Source organism: Ranitomeya variabilis, chromosome 2 (assembly GCF_051348905.1).
Source record: "Ranitomeya variabilis isolate aRanVar5 chromosome 2, aRanVar5.hap1, whole genome shotgun sequence".
Classification (NCBI taxonomy): Eukaryota; Metazoa; Chordata; class Amphibia; order Anura; family Dendrobatidae; genus Ranitomeya; species Ranitomeya variabilis.
In genome coordinates this window covers 268132424-268152824 of record NC_135233.1, presented here as the reverse complement: position 1 = coordinate 268152824, position 20401 = coordinate 268132424, and the positions used below count along the sequence as shown (strand labels likewise).

The following is a 20401-nucleotide window of genomic DNA, read 5'->3' as shown; positions in this document are numbered from 1 at the left end:
CTTACAACAGTACACACATGAATAATGAGTTAAGGAGGATCTGTCACCAGATTTCCCAATATAGACTGTATACATTGCTAAATAAGTCTCTTAGACCTGATGAGGATGGTATACTTACTGTAAAAATCCATGAGATTTAGCGAAAAAAATCTGCTTGAAATATCTACCAAGTTCTAACATTCTAACATGTCTGTGTTGCATGTTTCTACAGCTGGATTTTCAGATAGATAGATAGATAGATAGATAGATAGATAGATAGATAGATAGATAGATAGATAGATAGATAGATAGAGATACAGTATGTATACATACAGTATAGATACAGTGCCTTGCGAAAGTATTCGGCTCCCTGGAACTTTTCAACCTTTTCCCACATATCATGCTTCAAACATAAAGATATCAAATGTAAATTTTTGGTGATGAATAAACAACAAGAGGAACACAATTGTGAAGTTGAATGAAATTTATTGGTTATTTTAAATTTTTGTGGAAATTCAAAAACTGAAAAGTGGGGCGTGCAATATTATTCGGTCCCTTTAACTTAATACCTTGTTGCACCACCTTTTGCTGCGATTATGGCTGCAAGTCACTTGGGGTATGTCTCTATCAGTTTTTAAAAACAACGAGAGACTGAAATTCTTTCCCATTCTTCCTTGGCAAACAACTCGAGCTCAGGGAGGTGTGATGGAGATCGTTTGTGAACAGCAGTTTTCAGCTCTTTCCACAGATTCTTGATTGGATTGAGGTCTGGACTTTGACTTGGCCATTCTAAAACCTGGATACGTTTATTTGTAAACCATTCCATTGTAGATTTTGCTTTATGTTTGGGATCATTGTCTTGTTGGAAGACAAATCTCCGTCCCAGTCTCAGGTCTTTTGCAGACTCCAACAGGTTTTCTTCAAGAATGGTCCTGTATTTGGCTTCATCCATCTTACCCATCAATTTTAACCATCTTCCCTGTCCCTGCTGAAGAAAAGCAGGCCCAAACTATGATGCTGCCACCACCATGTTTGACAGTGGGGATGGTGTGTTCAGGGTGAAGAGCTGTGTTGTCTTTATGCCAAACATATCGTTTGGCATTGTTGCCAAAAAGTTTGATTTTGGTTTCATCTGACCAGAGCACCTTCTTCCACATGTTTGATGTGTCTCCCAGATGGCTTGTTGCAAACTTTAAGCGACACTTTTTATAGATATCTTTGAGAAATGGCTTTCTTCTTGCCACTCTTCGATAAAGGCCAGATTTGTGCAGTGTACAACTGATTGTTGTCCTATGGACAGACTGTCCCACCTCAGCTGTAGATCTCTGCAGTTCATCCAGAGTGTTCATGGGCCTCTTGGCTGCATCTCTGATCGGTCTTCTCCTTGTTTGATATGAAAGTTTAGAGGGACGGCCGGGTCTTGGTAGATTTGCAGTGGTATGATACTCCTTCCATTTCAATATGATCGCTTGCACAGAGCTCCTTGGGATGTTTAAAGTTTTGGAAATCATTTTGCATCCAAATCCGGCTTTAAACTTCTCCACAACAGTATCACGGACCTGCCTGTTGTGTTCCTTGGTCTTCATGATGCTCTCTGTGCTTCAAACAGGATCCTGAGACTATCACAGAGCAGGTGCATTTATACGGAGACTTGATTACACACAGGTGGATTATATTTATCATCATTAGGCATTTAGGATAACATTGGATCATTCAGAGATCTACAATGAACTTCTGGAGTGAGTTTGCTGCACTGAAAGTAAAGGGGCCGAATAATATTGCATGCCTCACTTTTCAGTTTTTGAATTTCCACAATAATTTAAAATAACCAATAAATTTCGTTCCACTTCACAATTGTGTTCCACTTGTTGATTCTTCACCAAAAATTTATATTTGGTATCTTTATGTTTGAATCATGATATGTGGGAAAAGCTTGAAAAGTTCTAGGGAGCCGAATACTTTCGCAAGGCACTGTTTATAGATAGATAGATAGATAGATAGATACAGGGTGGGCCATTTATATGGATACACCTGGGTGGCTATTTATAAAGTTGTGTTCAAAAATGGCCGACTTAAAAATGGCCGCCATGATCACCACCCATCTTGAAAAGTTTTCCCCCTCCCATATACTAATGTGCCGCAAACAGGAAGTTGATATCACCAACCATTCCCATTTTATTTAGGTGTATCCATATAAATGGCCCACCCTGTATATATACACACACACATGCCTTTTTTTTTACACACATTATACACTACATATATACAAAAACAGTATATACGCACACTGCACACACATATACAGTATAGACACACTGAATACATGCAACTGTATAAACACACTGCACACACATATAGTATATACACACAATACATACATATGCGTACAGTATATACAATGATTGCATATAAACAAAATACTATGCAAACACACACTGCACACATTATTATTTACTTATTTATATAGCACCATTAATCACATATAGTCACACACTGCATACATGAAAAACACAATATACACACACTGCACACACATACATGAAATATACACACTGCATACATGAAAAACACAATATACACACACTGCACACACATACACGAAATACACACACTGCATACATGTAGAGTATACAAATACTGCCTACATTCATAAGCAATATAGACACACACTGCACATTCAGTATATAAACACACTGCCTATATACATATACAGTATACACATGCTGCATATATACAAAAACAGTATAGACACATACAGTAAATAAACACAATGTATACATTCATATACAGTATACACAATGCATACATTTACAGTATATACACAAACTGCATACATACACAGTATACACGTAATGCATACATATGGAGTATATACACATACTGCATGTATTGCCAAAAAAAACAGCAACCCTTGTTGAAGGCTTGTTCTCAAGTTCTGTTTGCAGCAGTACACAGCTCTGCAGTCTGCTTACCTCCTGGTTGTTGGAGCCAGGCACTTCTACTTGAGTGAAAGTTCTGGGCAGTTTCCTCTTGCTGATCTTATGCTACTGTGACATATTAATGGTTGGTCAGTGTTTGCTCTGGAGTCTACACTATCTTTGAACATAGAGATAACAAATGCCTTTGAACAACTGAACAGTGATTATGAGAACTGCTCTGGAAAATGCCAACTGTGAGGGTATGTGCACACGTCCGGATTTCTTGCAGAAATTTCCTGAAGAAAACCGGAAATTTTCTGCAAGAAATCCGCATTTTTTTTTGCGTTTTTTCCCGTTTTTTTCGCGGTTTTTTTAGCATTTTGCAAGCGAAATTAGCTTGCAGAATGCTAAAGTTTTCCAAGCGATCTGTAGCATCGCTTGGAAAACTGACTGACAGGTTGGTCACACTTGTCAAACATAGTGTTTGACAAGTGTGACCAACTTTTTACTATAGATGCAGCCTATGCAGCATCTATAGTAAAAGATAGAATGTTTAAAAATAATAAAAAAAATTTAAAAAATGGTTATACTCACCCTCTGCAGACAGCCGATCTCCTCAGCGGCGTCCGTTCCTATAGATGGTGTGGTGAAGGACCTTCGATGACGTCGCGGTCACGTGAGCGGTCACATGAGTGGTCGCGCGACCAATCATAAGACCGCGACTTCATCGCAGGTCCTTCACCACACCATCTATAGGAACGGAAGCGGCAGCATGCACCGCTGAGAGGCGGGAAGACATCGAAGGTGAGTATATGACTATTTTTTATTTTAATTCTTTATTTTTTACCAATTATATGGTGCCCAGTCTGTGGAAGAGAGTCTCCTCTCCTCCACCCTGGGTACCAACCGCACATAATCTGCTTACTTCCCGCATGGTGTGCACAGCCCCGTGCGGGAAGTAAGCAGATCAATGCACTCCTAGGTGTGCGGAATCCCCGCAATTCCGCAAATTTAATGAACATGTTGCTTTTTTTTCCGCGATGCGATTTTTTTCGCGGAAAAAAATGCAACAGTTGCACAAGATTTGCGGAATACACTGAAAATAATGGGAGGCATATGTAAGCGTTTTTTTCGCGTTTTTATCACGTTTTTATAGCGAAAAAACGCAAAAAAACCGCAAAAAATACATGGCCTGAGAGCAGGTGATTTTGTGAGACTGATAACCAGTAAGGAGCTGACAGAGATGTGGAGGTAGGAGAGCATATAACTGTTGCAAAAGGAACACACGAATTAACATCTCAGACTGTGCGTACCTGACCAGGCTCTGGTCATCAGTCTCCATGGCAACAAGCTGTACACGATGTAAAATAAAAGCTTTCAGCAGGAGAATAACAATAGATCGAAAAAGCAAGTAACTTGCTCATTTACATGCTATTTAACGAACTACAGCAACTTAATAACATGAAGATCAAAATACCCCTTTAAAGTTAGTTTTCAAGACTCTATAATAAGACGGAGACAGGGAGCAGCATTTTAGACTTGGAATCTCTTCAATCATCCTATGCATGGTGTTTGGAGTTTCCGCAGCCCTATTAGAATGCTACAGACATTTTTAAGGTGAAAAATAACCTCTAAAATAATAGCATGCTACTTTATCCTTGAATTTGGCATGGAGAGTCCTTCAATTAAGCCCAAAATGTAAGAACGCCATATAAAAGAGATAATACATACCTCATGTATCTCATACATACCTGCAGCAGGGTTTCCAACCTGACCTTATTTTTGGACAGCTTATCAAAAAAATCACGGACAGATAATATTTTTTATGGACACATTGGAAAACCACAATAAATTATTATGATAAGTGATACATTTCTACAGCCAATAATTCTAATATGACGTTTTTTACAGACAATAAAGTGCCCTATCTTTACAGACTGTCCTGGAATTTCTGGACGGTTGGCAAACCTTCATGTCCAAGGCAAATACTCAAGAGTCAGCCCTGGATTTCAGCTGCAGACATTACAATATTATAGAGATAACGGCAGAACCAAAGACATGAGCCTGAATATTAGCTGGTATACGTGTGATAAATAAGAACACGTTCACACTGTGGCCATTTCACAGACAAAACCCAACAAAAAAACAAAATGAGCATATATCCTACAGCAAATAAATAGGTAAATGTTAATAGTACATGTAAATAACATAGGGTACTTACTTAACACTATTTTGATCAAAATGCATAAAAGCCATCCCACCACGACAAGGTGTATCCATCGGGATGGTCCTATCCTGTCTCTAGTATTAAAACCTTACCATGTGTCAAACGACATCAATGTGAATAAGGGCTGAGCAGGATAGGTCCCGACAGACACCCATCCATGGGAAGCTATACAGATGACTTAGCTCAGAAAGGGGGACCATGCGCCTATATTATAGATATGCAGACTCCTCTAGTAGACGCTTTCATTGCCATCATGTTCATTTTATTCAGTTGCCATTTACCCCACTATTCTTCAAGTTTTGACAAACATTTTTTGAACATCTTACAGAATCTCACATTGTAAAATGCTGAATTCTAACACTACTTTTCTGTCTACAGGTGCAGACTGCCTGATGGGCTTCTACCTCTTCTGTCTAGGTGCATATGATATAAAGTTTCAGGGAGAATACAACAAACATGCCCAGGTCTGGATGGAGAGTTGGGAGTGTAAACTAGTTGGCTCGTTAGCCATGCTGTCTTCTGAGGTCTCTGTTCTCATGCTTACATACATGACACTAGAGAAGTACCTATGCATCGTCTTTCCTTTCAGTCACTTCCGAGCAGGACGTGCGCAAACCTTAGGAGCACTTGCGGCCATTTGGATTCTTGGCTTTTTCATCACCGTCATTCCTTTCTTCAGCTATGACACATTTGGCAATTTCTATGGAAGAAATGGGGTGTGCTTCCCACTACAGTCAGATAGCACAGAAAAATCAGGAGCCCGGGGATATTCTGTCAGCATCTTCTTAGGTAAGATGTTATGAGTTCATAGTGAATAGAAAACTGCACTGGCGGCAATCCATATCTGGTTTGGCAGCCCAACATCACTTCTCAGAACTCGATGTGGTCACCTATAGAAATTTGTGAATGTATTAACAATTGGGTGGTACAACATGGGGGCATGTCCCTACACAGCCCGGCATTAGCAGCACTAGTTGGATGCCTCCAAATGGTAACACCCATTGTCAAATTATTCATACCTTTCTATAAGAAAAATAGAGAACTGGCACAATGCAGAGTTCCATGAAATAATGATCCAGAATCGTAACAGTAGTTAGCAACTACCTCCTGGAAAACCCCTTTAAAAATGGGTAGGGTTTGGCTGCAATATAGCCAACTCAGTGACACGCCATCTGGCCTAACCCTAAAAGAATGTCTGATTTTATAAACTGGAAAACCCTGTTAACCAAAATGTAGATCACTTCACAGGTATCAGGTAATAGTGCCTTACTTACGTGGCTTTTTTGCCTGACGCCAGCTAAAAGCAATCATGAATAGAGTTTGCCATATTCATGCCATATTGGTACCCTATTCCTGCCGAATATGTTTGATGATTGGTTCTGAACATATTCGGTAATTTCTGCTCCCATTGACTCTGACGTTCGGCTGTATTCGACGAACATTGCAAAAACAATATTCGCTGCCGATCGTATTTGGACCCAAATCCAAACAAATTCACTCAGCTCTAATCATGAACCACTCCTGCCTGCAATTTTATTGCTTCATGTCAACAGAACACCTCTGTTGACGGGGCATAACTGGAAACATTATGCTGATTGACAGATTGCTTCCTGCAGTTAGTCAGAAGGGAGCTGGCTGTCAATTAATATGACATTGTCATGCACTCCCTGTCAACAGAGCAGAGTGGAAGAGAAGAAACTGCTTTGTCGACGTGGCATCAGTGGAAGCTGCAGAATCGCTGGCAGGAGCAGTCTGTGACCTCTCTGAGCTGGTGGAAATCAGCAGTGGACAGAATAGTGCTTAGGCCCATAATAGTTAAATTGATTGTCAAAAAGGCGCTTGATTTCACAGATGGACACCTGTTTCATCCACAAAACCGCCAGGCAATTACCATATTTTTCGGACTACAAGACTCACTTTTTCCCAAAAAAATTTGGGAGGAAAATGGGGGGTCCATCTTATAGTGCGAATGCAGGCTTGTGGCGATGCTGCAGCGGTGGGCAGTGCAGAGTGCACCTGAGCAGTGTCCCTTCTTCAGGATGCTGCAGGAGGCTTCAGGAAAATGGACGCAGAGATCTCAATATGCGCACGCGCGGCCTCCAGCGCTTATTTTCCTGAAGCCTCCGGCATCCCACGGCTTCAGGAAGATGGCCGCAGGGAAACCGGTGATACGCTCTTCTCACCGTGGACACCGGGCCGTGGCGCTGCCACATTCCTGCCACCGGCATCCTGAAGAAGGGACCCTGCTCAGGTGCACTCCGCACCACCACAGCATCTCCACACCTCTGCCGCCATCAACATCCTGAGGATGTGACCCAACTCTAGCTCTGCCACGCCACCGAAACCCGACCCGCAACATCGCACCCCGGGACTGCAGCAGTGCCCCACTTCTGCCACCGCTGGGGTCCTGAGAAGGGACCATGCCTTCTGTGACCCCGCTGTACCACCGCTAGCTCTCAGGTAAGATACCTTAAATTTGGATAATAAGACTGACCCCCATCTTATAAAAATCTTTTTTCTGCTATTTTCTGCCCCAAAATTTGGGGTCCGAAAAATATGGTACAATCAATCGCACAGATTAGGTGGTAAAACACTCCATCTAGCCTTACTCTTAGGCCGCATCCTCGTGTATGGCTAAACGGAGCATGACACATTCTAATTCGATTTGATTTTTTATTGAACAATTTATGGACAGTGGCATGAAAAAGTTTGGGCATCCCTGATCAAAAATGTTATTGTGAACAGTGAAGCAAGTTGAAGATGAAATGATCTCTAAAAGGCCTAAAGTTAAAGCTGACAGATTTCTTTTGTATTTTAGGCAATATACATATTGCCTAAAATACAGACTCCCAATAAAATAAATTATTCAGTCTGTGGTTCTCCCCAATTAACTGTAAGGCAATGTACACATGGAAAATGTGCAAGGTTTTACAGTACAGGAAAAGTGAATGAGATCCCTGAAGTCTCATGCACACGCTACATATTTTTTCCTTGCAGATTTGCAGCAGATTAAAATCTGCATAATGTCAATTCTTGCAGCGTATTTCACCTGTACTAATGGGGAAAAATACGAAACAAAAGCATGGCAAAAATGTTGGAAAAAAAATAAATGTATTTTACTCAATTTTCTTCCTGCCAACACATTAGATATGCAGCAGAATTTTCTCCTGCAAATTCTGAACGTGTGCACAGAGCCTTGGTCCCTGTCATGTGTCCCCATCATTGACTATAAGTACTTGATAGCATCATAATGAATTTGGGGGTGGGAGAAGACGCTATCAGGCACTGAGTATCTTCCACCACCTCCCAATTCAGTACAAGTCCCTGACAGCATCTTCTCCCACCTTTCAGTTCATTATAAAGTGTCCTATGTACCCTATTGCCTCCTCTCCCACTCCCCAATAAATTTTAAGTCCCGATAGCGTCCACCCCATCTCACAATTCATTGTGATGCTATCGGTGGCTTAGCATCCTCCTCCACCACCCAATTCATTTTACATCCATATCTAACATCTTCCTCCACTTCCCCCTGTTCGTATGTTTATAAGTCATTATAAGTCCAACTTCCTCCCATCCCTCCCATCCCAATCCCCCACATCCCTCATTGTCCTCCTCCCGCCCGCATCCCATCATTGTCCCCTCCCTCACCTCCATCATTGCCCTCCCCACCATCCCAATCATTGCACCCACCCATTACCTCCACAATTGGCCTCTCCATCACCTACATCAATACCCTCTCCACCACCTCCATCATTGCCCTTTCCACACTTTCATCATTGCCTTCTCTCCCACCACCCCCATCATTGCCCTTTTACCACCTCCATAATTTCTTTCTCCCACACCACCCCCATCATTGCCCATTCCACCACCTCCATCATTGCCTTCTCCCCTCCACCTCATCATTGTCCTTTCCACCACCTGCATCGTTGCTTTCTCCCCCACCCACCCCCATCATTGCCCATTCCACCACCTCCATCATTGCCTCCTACCCCACCACCCCATCATTGCCCTTTCCACCACCACCATCATTGCCTTCTCCCCCTCCACCTCCATCATTGTCCTTTCCACCACCTACACGCATACACACACACTACTCACTTCTCCGCACGTTCACAGACACTTCTCCGCATGTTCCCTGCAGCTGCAGCACCATCGTCGCCGGCCGCTTTCTGCCTGACACAGAATCTTGATTGCTGGCCACTTCAGAACACTCCATCACTTTGTTTCCATCCATTTCTGGGTGCTTCTTGAAATATGTTTGAGATCATGGGTTGTAAACTTCTTGATTATGTTGCCCACCGTGGACAAAGGAACATCAAGATCTCTGGAGATGAAATTGTAACCTTGAATTTGTTGCTATTGTTCAACAACATTGGTTTTCAAATCCTCAGACAGTTCACTTCTCTTTCTGGTCTCCATGCTTAGTGTGGCACACACAGACACACAATGCAAAGATTGAATCCACTTCTCCCCTTTTTATCTGCTTTCATGTGTAATTTTAATATTGCCAACACATGTTACATGCCACAGGTGAGTTTGGACAAGCATCACATGCTTGAAACTAAGTTGTTTACCCTAGTTTTTGAACAGTGCTAACAATTTGATTTTGTCCAGCCCACTTTTGGAATTTAGTGTGAAATTATATCCAATTTGCCTTTCTTTTCTCTGTTTTTTTTGTGTTGTTCCAATACACAAAGGAAATAATTGTGTATAACAAAATGTGCAATTGCAAAAATTTTCCAGGAGAAATACTTCATTTTCTGGAACAATTTCAAAGGTGTCAATACTTTTGTCCATGATTGTGTAATGTGTTCTTCACAGTTCACCAACATACTCAGAATTCTGTTATCTAAACAGCACTAGAACATGGATGCTAGAAATGATTGTAAGAAGTTGAACACGTCACTTTTTTCTAAAAATGAAATATACCGTAACTGACTTCCATATTCTACAATTCTCTTCTGACTTGCTATTTTGGTGAATAATTGCAAACACTATGAAATAGTTGTAGAGCATCTTTTCTGAGGACTTTACAATGTGACATTCCTCATTAATTCTGAATAAATTGATAGTTCTGTGTTACCTGTAAAAGATAGGGGGTGTCCATAACATACTGCCTGCTAGTACCGCACAATGTATGGACACACTCCTTTGACAGGGTGATTTGTAACACCCAATTATCGATTTATTTATATATTTCTTGGAGAAAAACAGAGGAACAGATTCTAGGACAAGATGATCCAGATGTATTGTTCTGTAGGGAATACAAGTGTTTTATACATGACTAAAATAGACATCTCTAATAAAAAAATACTGTATATCGCTATTTGAAAGATGATTAAAACACCCTTGTATAATTATGAATATTATGCAAAACAGTTCCCCTCTTCTTTCTACAAGCATATTTTAGATATTTCCTCCATGAGGGGGACAAGCTGAGAAAGTTCTACTATTTTGTATTGTACAGTATTTGTTATGGACATCATGCTGCCGAGACCATAATACACCTGTGTTCTCTCCTGCCAGGGCTGAATTTGTTGGCTTTTGTCACCATCGTCTTTTCCTACAGCAGCATGTTTTACTCTATTCACAAGACGGGTGCCAAAACAGCAGAGCGCAGTGTACTCTCTCGAGAGGTGACCATAGCCAAGAGGTTCTTCTTCATTGTGTTCACCGATGCCCTCTGCTGGATTCCCATCTTTTTATTGAAGGCTGTTTCACTCACAGAGGCAGAGATTCCAGGTAAGATCATCATATAACTTAGATCGAAATAGTGAATAGAAATCCAGTATAGGATAACATTATATAGTGCCTCAAATCTGCCGTATTCTCCCCAAAGTGTTACTTTAGATTAATAAAACTTTAACATATAGTGTAAGTGAAGTTGAAATGGAAGAAATATAATATAGTCTAAGTGGTGTAGCAAGGGTTGTCAGTGCACAGGTCAAGGCAAGTATTTTGCATCTCCTAACCGGTGGATCATTACTTGTTTTTCAGTAGCTTCCACCAGTCCAGTGCTTGCCCCTAATCCCCAAGAACACGATTACTCCTATAATTTTAGTTTGAGATTTGACCCTCTAGTTTTCTTCAGCTTTTTGCTGAAATCCAACCTTAAATTTTGAAAAAAAGAATTTGTGCTGTTATTTCTATTTACTTTTCTTATTGTATTTTTGTGTTTCTCTATGAATCTGTGTTAATATCGTAGAACTAAACATACCTCTATCTCTGACCTTCGTCGTAGCCCTAACCCTAGCCATAGTCTAGCATTCAAGATGAATTTGTCATGAGCTGCGCCTGCTTTGCTCTGCATAGGTGGTGACCAAGATGACAAAGCTCACTTCATCATACTGAGAGATGTGATCCCGGCCGCTGACTGTGCAGAGCTCAGCAGCCAAGGATAAAATCATCTAGACTGCTGTGCTCTGCATAGTAACCTGTGGTATCAACAGCTTTAGGCTGCTTTACACATCTAGATCGCTAGCTGCCAAAAATCTTTCAAAGAACTTCACTCCTAAATAAACTTCATATATGAGTAAGCCCTGAAATTCAAATGTTTTAAAGAAATGAGTGGGCTTACACACGTTTGGGGAAACGCAACACATTTTGTCTGTTGTTGCTGCTGTTTTGGAGCCAAAGACAGAAGTGACTTTTCTTCTTACTGAAACTGCTTTTGCTTAAAAAAAAAAAAAAAACTACCGGTACATTCAAAACTGCAGTGGCTGAATAGGTTGTTAGTGTACACACTTGTCTAGCATAAGTGAAAGTTTGCGAACGCAAAAGCCACAAACAATCGTTCTTTTTTTAAATGTAATGTCTGACTTTGATAATTTCACTTCACAAAAGGAGCTAATTTAATAAACAGCTAATGCCAGAAATTTGGTGTGGAACTCTTTGAAAAAGGTTTTTGAGTTTTTACTCCAGCTACGTCAAATTTTTGAAAAGTTAAATTGGAAGGAAGTGTCTAAGTGCGACCCAACAAATCCATCATAAGTAGTGTAAATTGTGTCAGAAATTACCCAAGTACATTTATTATGCTGTCGCTTGGCAGCTGAAGGATGCCCCAAATTCAGTTGGAGGCACATTTCTCGTAAATATTTTGGCACATCTTACTTCAACGCACTCTGGATCAAGACTGGCATACATAACACCAGTATTGATGAATTGACCCTATTACATTACCACAAGATTAGTATGCTTGGTTCCTTCAAATTTTGATATGCACTGTAATGCTTCTCTCTATTCCTAGGTACAATTACCTCCTGGGTGGTCATCTTTATTTTGCCAATAAACAGTGCCCTGAATCCCATTCTGTACACAATGACAACCTCCTCCTTCCAGGAGAAGCTCAAACTATGTTTACAAAGTAAAAGACACCAACTGCAGGAGTCGGGAAAAAGCTTTACATTGGTATCCATTCACACCAACACAGCTTAGCCCTGGTTGACCTTTGAACACTTGCTTGAAACCTGTAGTACTCATTTCATGATTTAATTTTGTGCCTTTCATAAAATCATGGGCATCCATCCAGTCTTGTGACCGATGCCGAGAGAGTGAGAGTTCTCATAACACAATGAGTTTTCTCCTAAAGCTATGGCTGATTGGAAGCACCAAGAGCTCTACTGAATGCCCCTGCTTCCTATGGAAACAATGAATAAGTGACCACTGAGCAGATATGATGAGTACTGGAGTCATCTAATCATCAATCAGAAACATAAAAACAGAAGATTGTACTCATATGTCAAGAAGGTCGTCCTGGTCTATGAGACTAGAAACACGCATAGAATCACCTGGAGGTGAACCCTTTGACTGTGAGGCTCAATTTTTATTATAAAAGAAAATCATAGAGGATCTTGCCAGTTATCCTCAAACTCAAGGTCAATGGTTGGATTTAAAGATTATAGAGCGTTAAGCTGTTGTAAGAGAAAACCAATGTGAATTCTGTATAAATAGACCTGTACATATATTTATAACATTTCTTATGAAGAGATCTGATGTATTATAATTTTGACAACTAGGTGTATGATATTGATATGCTTTTAAAGAGGATATTTCACCAGTTTGAGCATACTAAACTGGCCACATCACGGAATAAGTGGCCGCAGAAGTGATATAAAATGTACTTTTTTTTTAATTTCTCATTTCCGTTGCAGAGATATTAGCTTGCAAAGTTTAGTTTATAATTTATGATAACCCAACAGGGCATTACCAGAGATTTTCCTCTGGTTACTTGAACTTTTGCCCCTACATGAAGCTGTCCAATCATAGACAGGAGGTTTCATACAGGGTAAATAAGAACACGCCCACTGAAGGTCAAAAGAACAAACATTCTCCTGTGACATGTTATGAGGCACAGCTCTGCTCTCAGCCCTGATACCTGCAGCTTCTGAGTATTGTAGAGCAGAGCTGAGTGTGATTAGACCTTCAGCTTTGATCTCAGCCAGTGTGGGGGAAGCTGAGCTAAATGTGATCACAAACACTTCTGCAGCTCTCCTCTCAAAGTGCTGTCAGTTCTTCTGTCCTACTGGTGTTTTCTTTTTTTCCCCCCTGCATGATGCCTCCAGCTTATGATTAGTCAACATCATGTAAGGAAGAAGTACACAGCCCCAGAAAAAAATCTATAGTACCGCACCATTGGGTGCATCATGAATTATCATCTAAACTTTACAGGATAATATCTCCACAATGAAGGCAAAAAATTAGGATTAAAAACTAAGCTTTATTCAGCTCTGCAGCCACTATTCCATGATATTACCAGTTTAATATGCTCAAACTGGTAAAACATCAGAAGTATTGATTAGTTTGCCCAAAACTGAAAGGTTTGAAGACAAAATAGATTTGTTTTCTCATAATAGAGCGGACTAAGGTATTCCACTTAAAGTTTCTTAAATATTTTTTTTTGTAATAGGTTAGTTAGTTTTTATTTTGGTATGTTGATAGAAGTTCCAGGATTAAGAAATAAAATGGCTTTAAATTATTTGTATAAATATGTTCTCCAAAAATGAGAAAAAAGTGCAAACAAGACTCCCTATCATGATCGACAGTCCTTTGCTCCATCATGTGCACAGTCGTTCCTGGGCAAATAGAAAGCCACATTCATTTTTGCAGAACCAATGAGCTAGTGGCATCCAAACATTGGCTTCTGGCTCAGGTTCATAGCTAATATGTTTGTTTTATTGAGGAGTACAAAATTCATTAACTTACTGGGTCTAAGATTTGTTTTATGACACTTAGCCAGAAACACTTCTGTTTTTGAATGTCTTAATTTCCAGAGGCCCAAATAAGTAAATACAGAGATCTTTAGTGAGAAAATCGCCACAAATAGTCTATCCTATTCAGTAAAGAATGACATCCTCAGGACTTACGGGCAAAATGAAATTACTCCAACTGTTCCAGTTTTTCTAGGCAGATGGAGGACTTGAAGAACCATTTCCTTGAACAAGGCTAATCAGATAAGATCTTGTGGGAAGCATTTTTGGCAGCCACTCTGTATCATCTACAGGGATACATTTTTAGGTACAAGGAAATCTGGGTAATCAGAATATTTGATGAAGCCCATAAAGAAATCAGGGGCATGCTAAGAAAAAAAAAACCCTGGGATATCCTTTTAGTTGATAAGGCTTAAAAGAAAAAAAAACTTCAGTTAAATTGCTATGTGACGTCCGATTTCACTTGAAGAATAGAATGGATCATAGAACCAGTTGTACAGCCGGTTTTTCAACATGACAACACCAGGCCGCATGTTGTTCATGCTACTGTAATCAGCCTGCATGGCTTAAACGTGCTATCATGGCCCGCTGTGTCTCCAGACATGTCTCCAGTTTAGTACATCTGGGACGTTAGTCGTCAGAAATTGAAAAAGAAGCTGCCAACTGCGGATTTTGATGATTTACATGCTCAAGTGCATTCAGCTTGGCAGAACATTCCTCAGACAACCATTAATAACATCATTGATAACTTGCCAAGTCATGTAAGTACGTGTATTTCTACGGTGGCGTTCATACTCGATACTGAATAAATCTTGGTGTTTTAAACATTTTGTTTCCATTTTTCATCATATGCGTATTATTAATATGTTTATCTATCCTGTGATTTCCATAATTCTATGACATTTCCTTCTTAGTTTTGCAATAGCGTTGTTGATGAGTGTATATTCAGTCCTGTACAAAAAGTTTTATTTAAGTGTGGGAAAAAAAATGCTGCAAAGAGAATTAAAAAAAAAAAAAAATTATATAGTGTGTTAATGTTAATACAGGGTGGGTCATTTGTATGGATACATCTGGGTGGGCCATTTCTAAAGTTGGATCCAAAATGGATGACTTCAAAATGGCCACCATGGTAACCACCCATCTTGAAAAGTTTTCCCCCTCCCATAAACTAATGTGCCACAAACAGGAAGTTGATATCACCAACCATTCCCATTTTATTTACGTGTATCCAGATACATGGTCCACCAGGTCTATCCATATAAATAGCCCACCCTGTAGATTCATTTTGTATTCTGCTAATCGTTAAAAATAATGAAAGACTCTTTTAAAAAGCAACCATTGCTTCGCTTTTTATTTCATAAATTAATAGAGCTCGCAGAAATGAGAAACTTTGTAATACCGTATATATTCGAGTATAAGCCGAGGCACTTACTATACTTTTGCCACGGAAAATTGGGTAAGCTTATTGACTCGAGTATAAGCCGGGTATGCATTGTCCCTCTCATCCCTGTCTTGCTATGTGTGGTTCTCCCTGTCCTGTCCTGATATGCGTGGCTCCCTCTGTTGTATGCATGGCTCGGCTTCCCCCCTTCCCCTCGTTGTATGCATGGCTCACATTGCCCCATCATACTTGCCCTCCTCTCTCCTGCATGCATCTCCGTTGTGCTGGCGGCTCTCCTTTCCTCGGCTCAGCGGTCACGTGGTACCACTCATTAAAGTAATGAATATGCGCTCCACACCTATGGGAGTGGAGATGGGTCCATATTCATTACCTTAATGAGCGGTACCATGTGACCAATCAGGAGAGGAGAGCTGGGACAACGAAGGTGCAGGGAAGGAGATGCAGGGACAGAGCATGAGTATGATGTCTTCTGTTAGCCGGGGGCTGCAGCTGTCACTGTGCCAGAGCCGCCAGCTCCTGCCACTGCTACACTGCTCCCCCACCAGCGTTATGGACAATTGAATCGTGTAAGTCGAGGGGGGTGTTTTCAGCACAAAAAAATTGTGCTGAAAATCTCGGCTTATACACGAGTATATACGGTATATATTATTAGATAAATCTGCTTCTTTCTCTGCCAGGACTGAATAATCATTCTTAAAATTCTCAATTTATGTGTAAAATCTGGAAATAAATCTGCATTCCATTATGAAGTAGACAAGGAGGTAGGTTCCAAATATCATCTGTGGATGTAAAATAATGACTCAGGTTAACTGTCACGCCAATTGTGGGTGCTGCATGTGGAAACAAATAAAAGTTTACCAAAGTCTAAGGACACATGATGGAGTACATTTGTCTTTATTTGGCAAATGGGACGAGTTTCAGCCCATCCAAAGATTTAATCAACAATTGCAAGAGTGAATATACATCATATGTAGGGATGTGACATTTATCTAATATGTTTTGCTAAATATCCTTTATTTATGTAATGTGATACTGCTACACTCACTGGTGTATTATCACTTTTATAGTTTGGTACTGCTACACTAATAATGTGTATTACCATTCGTGCTAAATGTATTTGGCACTTTTCCCCAACCCCTTTAAGAATATTTAATGTCATGAAAAATGTGTATAATATCCCTGTTATATATAGGGAAAGGGATTTACCCTGGGTTGGCCACTAGATGGGAGTATATTTTAAAGGGGAAGTATTACTCTAGTTTGGTCACTAGATGAGGGCATTACAGGGTTAGCCTTATAGCACAGTGTTAGGTAGGATAGGATATAGTTAACATAGGAGGGGCACAGTGGGATAAAGTAAGTGATGTCATCCTGGTCAGTTCAGTTGGGGCTGGGCACCCGTGTAGCTCATGTGGGCTGGCTAGCTCAGGGCAACACTGTGCCATGCAATGTTCAAGGATAGTGAGACCCAAACTATAGCATCCTGGGGCCAGTTCTCATCTGAAGGAACAGCAGCAGCAGTGCTAGTGGATACAATATTACTGGGACTGTATTTGCTAAGAGGCTAAGCAGAACGGTCAGGTCGCTCATCATGTGGCAGATTTTTGCTCGGGCAGCGGTCCTTAGATCTGGAGCGAAGCGGCTGAGGACACCCCCACACGAGACAAGGTCTGGACAGAGAGGATGCTGAGGGACCGAAAGGTACGGTCTGTTCCGGTAATGAGCTTATTGAAAGGGAAAGAAGAAAAGGGACAGAGAGAACATTGCCTGTTGATGATACTGGAAATACCCTGGATGCGCTGAGTAAAGCTGTTGATGTTGAAGTTAAACTGGACTGTGTCTCAGTTATTGTGAAGACCACATGCTCGGAGAAACTCGAGTAATGAGCACACTCGCTCATCACTAATAGACAGACATTAGATTCAAAGGGGCTTATGGCTAAGTTCACACTAGGCGTTTTTGCACTTTTTTAATGTAAATTTTCAGCTGTGTTTTTAATAAAATCTCATGCACACAGCTTGTTTTTTTGTCATCAGGATTTTTCACATTGCGTGGTTTTTTTTTTACACAACAGAGCATGTCACTTCTTTCGGTGTTTTTCACTCGATGACTTGAATGGGTGGTGAAAAACGCTAAAGAAACGCACCAAAAACGCAGGTATCAGGTTTTGCATCGTTTTTCGTGCCAAAACCTGATTCTATAGAATTGGACTTTTTTAAAACACTAAACCCTATTAGCATGCACAAGAGACAAATCTAGCATGCCAAAACAGCCACACAAAATGCATAAAATAAACCAAGGAAACATTTTTTTCTGCAGCTTTATTAAAGCCAAGAGATCAAATTTTGCTGACGAAAAAAAACAAAAAAAACACCTAGTGTGAACTTACCCTAACAAAGAATATGAGATTAGTAGATTAATATGATATATAAAACTCCTTTTTCCCTTTTAGACATTACAGATATGCTGATCAAGTAATTCAAAATTGAGAATCATTAATTATTATGGAGTTAGGCTCGATTGATGGATGGTACTAATGCTCACTGTATATCGATAGAATTTAATATAATACATGTCAGGGATTGTCAATTTAAAGAATGATTTTTCATTATATCATCCTTAATCATTAGAATTATGATATGATTTGATATGTATTTTTGTAAACAATCATAAGATATTTTCACAATATATCGGTGCCTGTTGAGAACTTTTTTGCTTAATATCAATTTATATTTTTTTTTATTTCAGATCCATAAACTATTCTCTCAACACAAACTAATGTCACTTCCATATGATTCCTTTATATATGCTGTATGTTCACTCTTTCAATGGTTGATAAAAGCTTTGAATGGTCTGAAACGCATCCTACTACTTGCTGAATAAAGACAAGTTTACTGCATCTTCTGTGGATGGATCTTGTACGAATTCTTCTATTTCTTCAGGTAATCGTGACACCCCAGGAATCCGGTTGTCACAGTAGTATTGCCTGCCTCTCTGGGAGGGTGATGCCATGCCTGGAAGCAAGAAGGAATCCCCTTGGCAGGTAACACTTACATACAATCACTTTTCTGACTCCAGGCTAGAAGGGGGAGCTCTAGACCCGTTTTCAGGGTAGCTTCCCTATAAGTTCTGGCTTGGAGGAGCTAGAAGTCAGTCTGTGTGAGACAGTGAAGAGAGAGGAAGCACATGAGGAGAGAGAAACTGGAGTGGAGCTGCGATTGGGCTCACTCCATGTTTGAGCGCAAGAAACCAGACCCCAGGGTCCGAGGTTGTGTGGGAACTGTATGTCCTACAGCAGAAACCAGAGGGTAGGAGATTGCAGGTCTCCTGGCTACAACTACACCAGAAGGCACAGCAACAGATTAGAGCCCGGAGTCACCACGAGAGAGGGACACCTGTAAAAAGACTCGAGTTGCCTGCCATGCGGGTAGTGTTCCATCTAAGGGACAGATTGAGAGGGGGACTTGAGGAAAGCTAATGCATCAAGAACCTAGAATTCAGTGCAGAAAGGAAGACTTCCAACCTCTCCTGGCTAGGGGGATTCCAAATAGCTTCCAGGCTTCCCAGATTTCAAGATCACCTGTAACCTGTGCTTTGGACTGCAATTTCACCAGTAAAAGGTAAAGAGACTGCAACCCGGTGTCTTCCAATTCTTTCCTGCACTTCATCATCTATCATCCCTTACCAAATCCACTGGGAGCCCTGGGGACCAAGCTGTACCTGTGGGGAGCTGTATCAACCTTGCTGCAATACCATCAGCCCTAGTGGACCCCTTTAAGCAGCGTCAGCTACCTCTGGTCGAGAACCACAGGTGGCGTCACGAGCATTAGACTTTATTTTTCCACCACAATTTAAATCCCTTTTATTGGATGCCCAGGGCCATGGATCGGGTCACTGCTGCTGTGACACATCCCCTTTAAGAACTGTGCCGACCCGGTACCGAGTACCCCACGGTCCTAGCGGGTTCTTCATAATCACAGACAGACTCAATGATGTTGAGATCAGGGCTGTGTGTTTCATCACTCCCAGGACCCTTTGTTCTTCTTTATGCTATAGTTTTTATTGATATTAGTTGTATATTTAGGGATGTGGTCTAGCTGCAGATTAAATTTGGAGCCAATCAGGGGGCGTGGCCTGGAGCTTGAGAGGAACAGACGTGTGTGGCAAGAGCTCCCTAGTATTTTGTACCTAGGGACCCCAAAATCGTGTTCCAGCCCCTGGAAATTCCACCACGGAGAGCCCAAGGTGTCTGTGAAGAGACGCCACCTGAACCCAGCGCTGAGAGAAGCTCAGCACCTCACAGAGAAGGCGCAAGCAGGAACACGCGGTGCCGCAGTCAGACGGCACCATCATTGTTTCCCTCTGCCGCCCCTTCAGTGAAGGAGCTCCATCAACAGAAGAGCACCACACCGCAGAGCCCCGGAAGCGAGCACAAAGTCGTGAGGAGGGGAGGGGGATCGCGGCACCTAACGGCAGGTCCGGTGAGTCGGGAATCATTAGCGGCGCAGGGGGAGACCGCCCGTCCTCCAGCAGCCAGCATTACACAGAGGCTGCAGCAGTCCGGTCCACTCACCCAGGGGAGGACTACCTCACCGCCCGTCCTTATCGTCCCCCCACCCTCACCTCCTCCATCCCAGCCCTGTCAGACGTGGGTGAGGAGAGGAAGCCT

At 41.2% G+C, this 20401-nt stretch overlaps 1 protein-coding gene across 1 annotated transcript in view; it reads left to right on the top strand.

Annotated features, from left to right (window-relative positions):
* LOC143805494 (relaxin receptor 1-like) overlaps positions 1–15152 on the top strand; it is a 371702-nt gene extending 356550 nt beyond the window's left edge. The window contains exons 16-18 of the mRNA XM_077284937.1: positions 5503–5913; positions 10651–10866; positions 12371–15152. Coding sequence (XP_077141052.1) covers positions 5503–5913; positions 10651–10866; positions 12371–12558 — 815 coding nt within the window. The 3' untranslated portion in view covers positions 12559–15152. The remainder of the gene's footprint in view (positions 1–5502; positions 5914–10650; positions 10867–12370) is intronic.
* Positions 15153–20401: the final 5249 nt, after the last annotated feature.